General features: G+C 35.0%; 1 protein-coding gene across 1 annotated transcript; it reads right to left on the reverse strand.

Moving 5' to 3' along the window:
* Positions 1-5,659: 5,659 nt before the first annotated feature.
* On the reverse strand, positions 5,660-11,970 carry LOC138710055 (protein mono-ADP-ribosyltransferase PARP11-like). Its single transcript, XM_069840704.1, has 2 exons — positions 11,835-11,970; positions 5,660-6,808 (listed from the first exon to the last, which is right to left on the reverse strand). Exons 1-2 carry the CDS (start codon positions 11,846-11,848, stop codon positions 6,154-6,156), a joined length of 669 nt encoding a protein of 222 aa, XP_069696805.1. The 5' UTR covers positions 11,849-11,970; the 3' UTR covers positions 5,660-6,153.
* Between the last annotated feature and the right edge of the window lie 1,575 nt (positions 11,971-13,545).

Raw genomic sequence — 13,545 nt, forward strand, 5'->3', positions numbered from 1 at the left:
AGAAAAGGTAGGAAAGGATGACTGTATGCGTGCTAATAATTTTCCTTTACCAGTTTTGATAAGAAAAATTCCAAAATTTTTCAGTAATATACTAAATTAGATGATGACTCATCTTATGAGAATTGTGAATTTGATAGTTTTTCTCCTCTACTCTCCATTAAAATAACTGTGAAGTAAAATAAATGTTATACAGCTTTTAATGATCATAATATACATAATAGGAGATTACTAAAGTCTATTTAGTACTATCATAATAATTGAAAATGACTTACAGTTTAACTTTGTTATAACGGTTCGCACCGTTAACCATTTTTCTCTATCGTAAGCGAATGGAGTATATAGTATAAGTACTGGTGAACAGTAAAGAGCAGAACAGGTGTCACTGCTTCGCGCGGCATTGAGTCCCCCACCTCCTCGCGCATAGCCGGCCGGCTGAGAAACCTGTTCTGCTGTATACTGTTCACCCAGTATAATAGCATAAGACATTAAAATTACATTGCTCGAGTATAAAGTTTAGCGCCCGAAGCGAAGCCGAGAGTGATAATTTCCATGAGTGCATAAAATCTGTTTAATCTCGTGTGCTGTATATTATTTTATCCATTACTGGTATTTAAATTTAATTTTAAATTGTACGCCTTTTCTTTGTAATGTGTTGTTTGTGAAGAAGTTGTAAATGAATGTATTGATTTCATTGGTGCTAACGTGTTGGTTATCATGGAGAGAGTGATTGAAAAAATATTAATTCACTGCTGTGAATAAAGTCATTGTTTAAATTGCTAAGAACGGTGAAATAAAGACCAGTTTAGATACCAGTTATGGATAAAAATAGTTCAATTAAAAAAAAATCAATTTAATTGATTTAGACAAGAGTTTACTTCAATAACGTATTAAAACGACTTTTCCCTCTTTTGTTTATGCCATAGGTTCGAATAGCTATTAGCACTCTGGAAACATGATGGCTAGAATTTTATTGTTAAAAATAAACCGGATGATCTTCTTCCGCTTTCATATTTTGTCAACGAGATAGAGGTATCTACAACGGAATGTGAAAGATACTTCAGCTCGTGAACGGAACTGTAACTCGAATGAGAAGTGTTCTTTTGGTAACTTTGAAGTGTTGGTGAGTAGCCTACAAATGAATCAGTCATTTAAGAAAGGGCTCAATTGCATGTTTTTAAGAAAATGGTTTCTTCACATATAGCCTCGGTATATACATGCTTCTGCATTAAAACAGCTCATTTCCACTCAATAACGTTGGATCTATAACTGTCTGAATATTGCATTCATTTTAGAAGTGGCTCAACTCCTGGAATTGAGGCCTTTATAAAGTGAATTTGCCTTGCAACCTAGTGACTAACATAGGAATAATCTTGTGACAGTTGGTTACCAGTTCCAGCTGTTTCAAATAAACATGGCGTCTCTTGGAGGGAATGCAGTTATTTGTAATAAAAAGAAAAAAAAAGAAAGGTATATGTAATAAGCAAAACTATAAAAGTGGAATATATAGATATCATTGCAAATGCTTCAAAAGAAGGGAGATTTATTGTAAAATTGGTATCAAGTGATGATATTAAGGAGGTTAGTAAAGGGTGGCAGAAATACTACAGTAGAAACACAATCGAGAGAAGCACCCCGTGATCAGAAAGTGAAACTGCAACCAACAATGTTCATTGAATAAAAGTCTGACTCAAAGAACCCAGGGAAGTATGTGTTTCAGCATTCATCGGAGGGATGATAGGACACACTTTTGATTTGAAGATATCTGCTACAGATATTGTGAAACTTCAGGATCAATGTGCCTAAAGTGAAAAAGTTCCCATCTGCTACATACCAGATGAACACTTATGGTTTTACAGGGACATCGTAGCTTGGCCTACTAGCAGCAAAAGTGATGATGATGCACAAAGAACATTAAATTTATTGTTAATTTTTACTGCTGTTCTTAGCAATGTATTATAATTTTGACACAATATGTTAATGTTTGTGTTTCTGTGATTATGAATATCTGAATGATTTCAGTGAAATGAAAATATTAGTCAAAATAGAATTCATTTTTCATAATTTTATTCTCAAAATAGGAATTTCCTTTTGAAAGGGCTCAATTCCACAATTTTGAATCAGTATAACAACTTACCTGAACAAACTTTGCTTATGTTTCATACATCCTAATGCTAAAAACCATTGATTTATTATAGGATAGGTGTGTAACTTTGTATCAAATATTGCCATGTTTTTATATAATCAGTTTTCTCTTTCTCCTGAAAAATTGGAATTTGTGTCATTCTTAAATGACGGAGTCAATTATCTTTTCGTTTTCCTGCTAAACCCCTGGGAGTAACAAATGTTTCTAGCTTTGCTACAGTGTCACGTTTCGCACCGTTACTTTTTTTAATTGGCTATTTTACGGCGGTTAATCAACTGCTATGCTTATCTAGCGTCTGAATGAGATGAAGGTGATAATGCCAGCGAAATGAATCCAGCGCCGACAGTTATCCAGTATTTGTGCTTAAAGGGCTGAGGAAAAACCCCGAAAAAACTAAAACCAGTAACTTATACCAATAAGAATTTGAACCTGGGCCACTCACTTCACGGTCAGACCTGCTAATCGTTACTCCACAGCGGTAGACTGGTATCGTTATTAATTTTCTTTAAGCTATTAAAATATCTCAACATTTTATACTAAGTGTATGGTTTAGGCAAGTGTTTATTACCAACTATGTAATTTTACACTGACGTTCAAAAATACCTGATCCCTACTAATCGATAATGATCGATAATTTGTTCGTGTTTTTCTTTAGCTATTACTTCTATGATTAAATGGCGAAGATATCAATCAGTGTCGCCAATAAAGGGCGATTCACGAGGATTTACCATCCTTTACGGAGCCTATTTCCGAAGAAATTCTGAGCAAAAATATCATATAAACATGGGTTCTACTCTCAATATTTACAGAGTTACGTTTCGTTATTGGAACGTATTGCTGTGAACGCGTGATCTTTGGTCAGCGTGCAGTCAGCAGTCAGAGCGCTAAGGAAATCAAAGATAGCCGTATGCAGTTACGTAGAGCGACGAGTGCCGTTCACAAGCGTGCGGCCAAGTGCACTCAAGCGAACGGCGACATTTTTTAAAATGTGTTATAAACTCTTCAAGACTGTAAATTAGGATTCAAAATTGAACTGCAAATAATTAAGTCGGTGGAAGTGGTGTGTTTTGTAATAATTTTTGTGATAAGTGCATAAGAATAATGTAATTTTCTAGTTAAAAATAGAAAAAGATGTATGTACGAAGCAACTAAGGAGTTCACAGCACATTTTTAGCTTCATAATACTTGCCAATTAAAGAAATGATACTTCTGAATGGTTCAGTCTCTATTTGTATTTTATTTTACCTTCAAACTAAAGAAAAAACGTATTTTACAAACAACTTTAAACTAGTGTAACTCTGAAAATATTGAGAATAGGAGCTATGTTTATAAGACATTTCTTGCTCAAAATGTCTTCAGAAATAAGCTCTGTAAAGGACGGTAAATCCTCATGAATCACCATGTATACCAGCATTATAGAATTCAAAATTTCATCCCCCTTTGCTGATTGTAAAGAAACACTTTATCGCGAAACCGTTGATATTGTCAATTATGAGAATAATTTATACTTAACCTGCATCATCTTTCCCCCCAACGCTTTTGTTACCCGTCCCAATAATGATGTCACCTATTGAGAACCAACGGAACTATTTTAAAATGTGTCAATTTGTAATACCTTTGGTTCTGACTGATCCTATGGTTAGAAAGTTCGCTTACACGATCAGAATATTTTGGGTCAGACATCTTTGAACGCCAGTATACACGAAGGCCTTTCTCCTTTGTTTATACAGTAATTTATGCTCTGGGCTCCAAAATCGAGTAGTATTCTGCAGGGCCAGCTTTAAACCGATTGGACCGATTTATTCCAATCGGGCCCTACATGTAAGGGGGCCCACACCTAAGAATTGCTATAAGAAACTGCACAGCAGACCTGGAAGTGGTACAAACAGACGCCAAGCTAGAATAGGAAAGAGAACTAACGAATACCATAAAAGTGGCTAAGACAGATAACCATACGCTTCGTGAAGAAGTTGAGACACTGAAACTAAATCTGCCAACAGAGACTCCAAACTCCAGAAATGCTTAAGTTCCTTGCTTCCAACGTATATAGCATTTACAATTTTATTTATTGCCCTTCGGATTTTTATGACACTTCCAGTGACTGTGAAATTAGGGAAAAGGAGTTTTTCCAATCTTAAATTGATCAGTATAGCAAAATTCCTTCAACGGTTCGGCAATTATGTACACTGAATATGAAATTAGAATGAATTTAAACTTTGACAAAATCCTAACAGTGCAGAGAAAAAAGCAAGAAAAATAGCTTTTTCACATTAAAAGCAATAATAGTAACATGACTATTCATAATAAGTGGTATTTAGAAAGAATATAAATAAAACATATAAATTATTTCCTAATATTTCTGTTCTTAATTTTTCTATATTTCGATTAAAATAAAAGTAGGCCTAATATTCTCTCTAAATCATTTCCCAGCCAATAAAACAGGCAATTTTCTAATTGTTTAGACTATCTAAAGATAAACAACATATTATTTTGTTTGTTTACTTGTACGCTTACTTTCTATGAAATCACGTGCACTTTGTAAATACATATTTTGATTGATTTTCATTTTATAATAAGGATATAAAACTATAATTAATTTTATTTATTGGTAAAGATTCTGCAGATATTTCCTGTAAATATAGACCCCAAAATAATGTTTCCAATTGGGAACCGCACCTCATAAGGCCGGCCCTGATATTCTGGAAACATTATAGCTACAAGGGAACAACTAGAAAACTCCGTTGGTCTGCGCATGCGTCAATCTTAAAGAGTGACACAATATACTATTCACCTCCTCCTTCCTAATTGTCAGCCAATAGCAGCGCGTACTGATAGCAATATGCATCAGATGACTTGTCAATCAGTGGCGACAATGGTTCAGATTAAGGAGTTAGGCACAGCTTATAGCAGTAAAATGTTGAAAATATTCAACATTTTTTTTTCTCCATTACTGTATCTTGTACAAAAATGAAAATTAGTAGGCCTACGTGTAAAACACTGTTCTTCTGCTATATGAAAAAAGTACCTTTACGATTTAAAAAAATTATTTACATTTTTTTAAATTCAGTTCACTGTGCAGTGATCAAGCTTTTCCCACATAACTCAAAAAAATATCCAACATTCTGTCATGAAATTTTTTGTGTGTATTTATGCATGTCACATCTACAATATTATGCAAGATCACTTCATACCTTTGATAGATTGACTGATAAAAAATAAATTCATTTTAAAAAGTGGTCAAATATCAGTAGTCTCTATTACACACACAAAAAAAGAAATATTATTTATTAAGGAATGATATTGTAAACATGAGTTTCAGCATAAAATAAAAGAGACAGAACATGAAAAAGTTAACAAGTTTTTGAGTTATGAGGGAAACGCTTCATCACTACACAGTGAACTGCCAACATTTTGAATTTTGAAAAGATATATATATATATATATATATATATATATATATATATATATAAATCATTTTTTTTTTAATCACAAAAACATTTTTTTCATATAGCAGAAGGACAGTGTTTTATACATACCAATTTTCATTATTGTACAAGAAACAGTAAAGGAGGAAAAAAATGTTGAATATTTCCAAAAAATTTACTGCTGTAAGCTGTACCTAATCCCTTAATCGAGGGTAAACTCCGACTCCGCCTCCAGCACAGCGGTAAGGTTTAGTAACCTCCTACAATGGAGTTTTGCTAGTTGTTAACCTATAACATAATAAACTAGAAATGTTAAAAATAAATTTGATCTTCCTATTTTATGTACTGTTAACACGAAAGCAATATAAGCAGTGGAGCGTAAAAGACTAAACTCAATGAACGAAATTGTAACTCAAATTAGGTGTTTTTATTAAACCATATTGCAGACTTAATGTCTACTAATTTAGTATCAATAGACGATCAGCAGAAGACCCCATTTATCGTAAAAAAATAGACAGCCGAATCTTATCCCTACGAGACATTGTAGTAAATTTTGAAGTGATTTATTTATTTTTATTTTCCGGCTTAGTAAGTATAGTACGCCACGTACTCCGGATAGAACTCATTGTCATAGTACTTGACATACACAGAGCCCCCATTACCCATGGTGGTGCAGCAGCCTTCCCTTGGAAGCTCTGTAATATAACAGCCATCATGGGACTTCCCCACGAGCACCCGACACATGAGCAGTGCTCGCCGGGAACCCACCATCCTGTTGCAGTACTTGTTGGCGTAACTCGCTCTGGGAGAGAAACTAACTCCCTGGCCGTATCTCGTGCGTGAAGAACGCCTCCAATCCAAATTTCCCTCAACTATAGACTGGACATTCCTCTGTGCCGTAGCGTGGAACAGATACGTCTCTATAGTCGACGGTTGGCGTTCCTTGCATTCGGCCTTCTTCAGTAAGTAACAGCCCCAGAGATATGGGTTCTGAACTCTCTTCACACTGTCGATGCTAACAGCAAGGGTGTCGTGGATCTTAGCTTCAACTTTTTGGAATTGTGAACCCCTTGAAGGGACGGTAATTAATTCCACTTCTGAATCTGCAGACATGGTACTCCAGGTGGAGGGTTTGAATTTGTCCAGAACAGCTGAGACCAGCGATGGTTTCGAAGTTTCTTCTTCGACATTGCTGCTCTTATCATTCTCATCTTCAGAAGTATCTGGAGAATTTCGGTCCCTGTTAACGGTATGGAGAAAAAGTATTTAGCGTCATTGTGTGTATGGTATTAGATTTAAAATGAAGATCTACTGACTTTGTATAAAATCATACTTCATATGCATAGTTTCGTAATATTAGGTTAGTTCAAATGAAAGTCGGCCGAGGATTACTACACTATCTACCAAAAAGTAATTGGGCACTGTTTTTGCTCCTTTAGAACCTCGTAGTACCACCTATTGTTGTCATAACAGCAGCCGCCCTGTCAGGCATGCTCTCCACTAGTTTGTGTAGGATATCCACTGGAATGCGTCGCCATTCCTCTTGCAACATGGCACTCAGTTGGACAATGGAAGTTGGCCACATCTCCCGAGATCCCAATCGCCGGTGCAATTCGGCCCAAAGGTACTCAATGGGATTGAGATCAGGACTCTGTGCAGGCCAGTCCAACCGGTGAACAGTATTGTCTGCATACCACTGCATAGTAGCCGTCGAAACATAGTGCCAACACAGTCTAGTATATACAGTCGCGAAGCTCAATACGTAGTAAATATGCAAACATTAGATAGTTGCTCACCACTAGGATCGCTAATATCGCCTCATTACAGGCAATGTAAAATAGTACAGTCACAGTCTATTGTTTCTAGCACCCTCAAAACTCAAGCTTCGTGACTGTATATAGTAGATTGTGGTGCCAACTTCCATTGTCCAACTGAGTGCCATGTTGCAAGAGGAATGGCGACGCATTCCAGTGGATATCCTACACAAACTTGTGGAGAGCATGCCTGACAGGGTGGCTGCTGTTATAGCAACAAGAGGTGGTACTACGAGGTTCTAAAGGACTAAAAACAGTGCCCAATTACTTCTTGGTAGATAGTGTATATGCAACAGGAGTATTGACTGGAGTTCGCTTCATGGATATTAGCAACAATGGTTAGAAACCGTTCCACGGTGGTTGAAGCATGACCTTGGATGCGCTATGGACGAAAATTCGTCTACCCCGTAAGACTTCCACGTGCTGCAGCCCTTGTAATCTGCGCGAGATGACAAGACCATACTTCAACTACGGTGGAACGTCTTCTCATTGTTGCTTCGAATACATGAAAAGAAAAGCGAATGGTGTAAGATAAAAGCGTCCAAAAGTGAACACCGTGCTATAATTCCTTTTTTTTCATTGCAGAAGGGCGTACACTTGCTGAAATTACTTAATAATTGAAAAGTGTGATCCCAAAACTCACTCAGTCCATTTGGTCATTTTTATGATTTATTCATATATGTATTATTATGTTCGAGACTTTTATCATTATATTTCAAGCTTATTTGTAGCATTTCGAGAAAAATTTCAAAAATTGCAGTTTTATACGAAGCAATCGATTTTTCACGGAAATTTTCCAAGCAAAGTCCAATGTTATCCAAATATTTTTCGGAGACTACAGTACGTCTTCTACGTTCATACCTGTAAAATTTTCTGTCGCCCGGAATTCATTCACGAGGTCATGGATCCTTCCGGATATCGCCTTCGAACTTAATTAATCGAATTTTATTGACACACATTACCATCACTCGATATTCAATACTATACATATGTCTGCTATTTAAAGCTATAAATTTTAAACATACGAATACAATGCCTAATCTTACTCGTATCTTGCCTTTCACTATGACTAATATTGTAATCACCGATTCAGACACTATTTCTAATAACAATATTCCCGTGATTAATCTGTAACCGGAGCCACTGATCACGTATATATCAGATCAAAGTTATGAAATGGAAACATATAAAAGAGAACAACCACTAAGAACTTCACTGTCGAAAATGAATTTTTTGGTAATGACCGCTTGATGGAAGTACTGTTGCAAGCTATTGCTCCATACAATTCCATTAGGGTTATAACGTAATTTCTTTTGTAGTCGCTAGATGGCAACATACTGAAACTGATAAAAATTTGTCTTGAAAGTGCATCAGGCTGATCAATCTGTTATATGTGCTCTGGACCGGAACGTCGGAGCGTATCGGCCAATAGTCAAGTTGCCTGTTCTTAGTAAGAAATAATCTATTCACCCAGTATTTAAATGGACTTAACGTAACATCAGAATTGATGCAACAATGTAACTTCACATAATTTGTTATTTAGAGTACATACAGACTATTTTATATTATTGCATTATTATTATTATTATTATTATTATTATTATTATTATTATTATTATTATTATTATTACCACCATACTGACATAAAAACTACGACTGTTAATATATTCATAATATTCATAAGCAGAAATTGGACTGGTTTGTCACCAAGAGATGTAAGAAAGAAATTACTGAAATTGAGTTATTAGTATCATCGCTATTTTCCACATAAAGACGCATTAATGCATTAATCTGACACGTGAAGTAAGTCGATAGTACATAAATCTACCAACAAAGCGCATTAGAAGTTTCAGCACAAAATTATTTTCTTGTCTCGCGTTTTGTATCTCAGGTAGCCTACCGCTGCTGCACTTGGACAGTCGGCCTACGGTTTTACTCCATCACAGAGTGGACTGTAAGTAATGTCATTAATCTCAGGAGGTTATTCTTTGAGATATTTCAAACAAAAACTGTTTAACACAATTTTGCTCGTTTTTGCTTTCTTTTCGAGATAAAAATTGTTTTATATGAAACATTTCGAGATAAAAATTGTTTTATATGAAACATTTCATAGCGTGTTTTGGGAAAACCATTGATTTAATTTCCCATATGCGTAGTCAGTTTAAGAGGGGGGCATATTATGAAAATAAATTATTGAAAGAATTTCAGTTTTGTCCTTCAAATGTGCAGAAATTTGATCAAACAAATGTAATTTTTCGTTCTGCAAAGGAACTTTACAATGTTACATTTGTTCAGATCACACTTCGTTCGATCATTTGTTATCACAATACACAGCCCTCTTAAATTAACTTAGCATATTGGCAATTAAATCAATAACTTTCCCAAAACACGTTATGCAATGTTTCATATAAGACAATTTTTATCCCGAAAAGGAAGCAAAAAGGAGCAAAATTGTATTAAAATATTTGGTTTTAAATATCTCAAAGAATAACCCCCTGAAATTGACATTACTTACGGTTGAATATGTATATTTCAGTATCTATAGTGGGAATTGTTACTAGAATTGTTTAAAATATAAGGACCGCAAAACCCTGTTTTTCTCTTTTTTCTCTCTCTCAAAACAATGTTTTATAGCTTTACACCATTGAAGGCCAAACAGGCAAATTGTAGACATGGTTTGAGTATAAAAAAAAAGGTAGCAGCAGCGATTTCCGCTACGTCGTGGAACTGTTTGTCCAAATTAGTTCAAAGAAAAACAAACTTTGGCAAAATATATCACTATGCAATGACATTGACAGTATGTTAGGTGGTCTTCTCGATCACTTTCAGAATCAAACTTTTGATACATAATAATGACCTTATTTTAACTCTTACTAAAACATAGGCCTATGAAACGTTTCATCAACATAATTATTGATTTTTTTCTACAATTTGCACTCGTCATGTACAAAATTTGGGTCACCTGAATTTTCAAAGTTCCAGTTATAAAACACTGTGCATGCTTAGTGCGGCCCAAATTTTGTTTATGGTACCGACAGAATATTTACATTTATTTTTTTTTACAAATACGCTGGATTTCAAATTGTGGGGCATCCTTTCGCCACGTATTGTGCATATTTGAAATAAAAAAACGGCCCCAGACTTAATTAAAATTACAGGTTTTAACTGCAAAGTAATATGCACAAGAAAACATTTCAAATGACACTGTTTGTTAGGAAAATAAAACTGTGTGTTTTACCTGCAAATTAATATGCACAAGAAAACATTTCAAATGATACTGTTTGTCAGGAAAATGAAACTACGTGTTTTAACTGTAAAGTAATATGCACAAGAAAATATTTCAAATGGCACCGTTTGTTAGGAAAATAAAACTACGGGTTTTAACTTCAAAGTAATATGCACAAGAAAATATTTCAAATGGCACTGTTTGTTAGGAAAATAAAACTACGGGTTTTAACTGCAAAGTAATACGCACAAGAAAATATTTCAAACGGCACTGTTTGTTAGGAAAATAAAACTACGGGTTTTAACTGCAAAGTAATATGCACAAGAAAATATTTCAAATGACACTGTTTGTTAGGAAAATAAAACTACAGGTTTTAACTGCAAAGTAATATGCACAAAAAATATTTCAAATGGCACTGTTTGTTAGGAAAATAAAACTATGGGTTTTAACTGCAAAGTAATATGCACAAGAAAATATTTCAAATGACACTGTTTGTTAGGAAAATAAAACTACGGGTTTTAACTGCAAAGTAATATGCACAAGAAAATATTTCAAATGGCACTGTTTGTTAGGAAAATAAAACTATGGGTTTCAACTGCAAAGTAATATGCACAAGAAAATATTTCAAATGGCACTGTTTGTTAGGAAAATAAAACTACGGGTTTTAACTGCAAAGTAATATGCACAAGAAAATATTTCAAATTGCACTGTTTGTTATGAAAATCAAGTTACGGGTTTTAACTGCAAAGCAATATGCACAAGAAAATATTTCAAATGGCACTGTTTGTTATGAAAATCAAGCTACGGGTTTTAACTGCAAAGTAATATGCACAAAAAATATATCAAATGGCACTGTTTGTTAGGAAAATAAAACTACGGGTTTTAACTGCAAAGTAATATGCACAAGAAAACATTTCAAATGGCACTGTTTGTTATGAAAATCAAGCTACGTGTTTTAACTGCAAAGTAATATGCACAGGAAAACATTTCTAATGGTACTGTTTGTCAGGAAAATAAAACTACGTGATTTAATTGTAAAGTAATAAGCACAAGAAAATATTTCAAATGGCACTGTTTGTTAGGAAAATCAAGCTACGGGTTTTAACTGTAAAGTAATATGCACAAGAAAATATTTCAAATGACACTGTTTGTTAGGAAAATAAAAATATCTTAAGTGCTGCCAGATAATTTGTCAAACTTCAAGTTGGTTCGAACACTATACTTACTCTGTGTTAGACATTGCCACGTTATAAGCAGCAGTTTCCAAAAACGTGTATTTGCGAAGTGTGCTCTTCCTTCTTATTTGAAACTACTGCATCCGTTCCAATCTCCAAATTCCTTAATACCAGTACGGGAAATCCCCTCTCAGTTGTGACCTGTATGACTAACGAGTCAAATTCTTACTGAGCCGTAGAAAGGGGAAATACCTACCTAAAATAATCGATACGTCCACACCGCGCATTGATCTAACGTAGTTACGCTTCATGTGTTTCAAGGTCGTTGCCTAATGCTTTTGTACTAGAATCATATGAAACGAACAAGCTGTATAATTTTTCTTTCGGTAGTCTTCTCAAGATACTATTTCACTTTTAGAATTAGTACGTAATTGTCTCCAGGCAGCACGGACTGCTACCATATACAGTATGTATTTATATTTTTTTTAATTTTACTTGGTTATTTAACGACGCTGTATCAACTACGAGGTTATTTAGCGTCGATGAAATTGGTGATAGCGAGATGAGGCAGAGGATTCGCCATAGATTACCTGACATTTGCCTTACGGTTGGGGAAAACCTCGGGAAAAACCCAACCAGGTAATCTGTCCAAGAGGGAATCGAACCCGCGCCCGAACGCAACTCCGGATCGGCAGGCAAGCGCCTTAGCCGACTGAGCTACGCCGGTGGCCTGTATGTATGTATGTATGTATTGTTGTATGTATTTATGTATGTATGTACTGTATGTATGTATGGGCTATTCCATCTCAAATCGACCGAAATATAGAGAAAATTAACCTTGCAATGAAACTTTTTCTGTCCGTTGACAACTGTGATACAATGCTTTGTGCAAAGTTTGAGACATCAGAACTTCATAGTGTTTAAATTTAAAATATTTAAATTTATCGTATTTTCATAAAATTGGCAACTTTAAACTGTTGTGGCTCCGAAACCCTTTCACCCAATGATCAAAATCATGGTTTATTTTGACGCTGAGAAATTATAGTTTATATTGACATGTAAACAGTTTTTCTTACTTTTTATGGAAATGGAGACATTTACATTTTTCTTCATTAAGACGCCTTTGCCCACGAAAAAATATTTTTAAAATATATGGTTAGATTCCGCATTGAAAGTATAAATAAACACATTTCTTACAGGTGCACCGTTGATAAGAAAGTATTGAAAATATCAAATAAAGAAAAAAAATAGTACGCGCGTGAACTAACCAGCTGACTGTAGGTAGTCGAGACAAGCAAGGCCAGGAGACAAACACGTGATGTGTCGTCTAGTAGTCATGGCTGGGCTAGCTTTATCACAAGTTTTCATAAACACAGGAGTAAAATGACGCCCATTGCTCGCTTATCTTCAGCTCTCGGCCAGTGTGTGGGGTACTGCGCCGTTCAAATCTAGGCGTGTGAAAATAATTTATTTAATACCCTCGAAACTTATTGCCGAGCCACTAAGCAAACAATGCCCAATCCCTCTTAATAATGCAAGGTTTTTTCTCAATATTTTTTACATTTTTACAAATGGGCAAAAAGCCTAAAAGTAAGTAAAATGAGATTATCTGTCTCTCTGTATACAATAAAAATAAGTATTACTTCTTATCATATCCTATTAAATGTCAGCTTCAAAATGAGCTCCCGTTCAATGTTCTGCAGTAAATGGTTCCAGAGTTCTGAGCGCTGAAAGAGGCTTGTTTTTATAAAATACGCTAAAT

Source organism: Periplaneta americana, chromosome 12, assembly GCF_040183065.1.
Source record: "Periplaneta americana isolate PAMFEO1 chromosome 12, P.americana_PAMFEO1_priV1, whole genome shotgun sequence".
Classification (NCBI taxonomy): Eukaryota; Metazoa; Arthropoda; class Insecta; order Blattodea; family Blattidae; genus Periplaneta; species Periplaneta americana.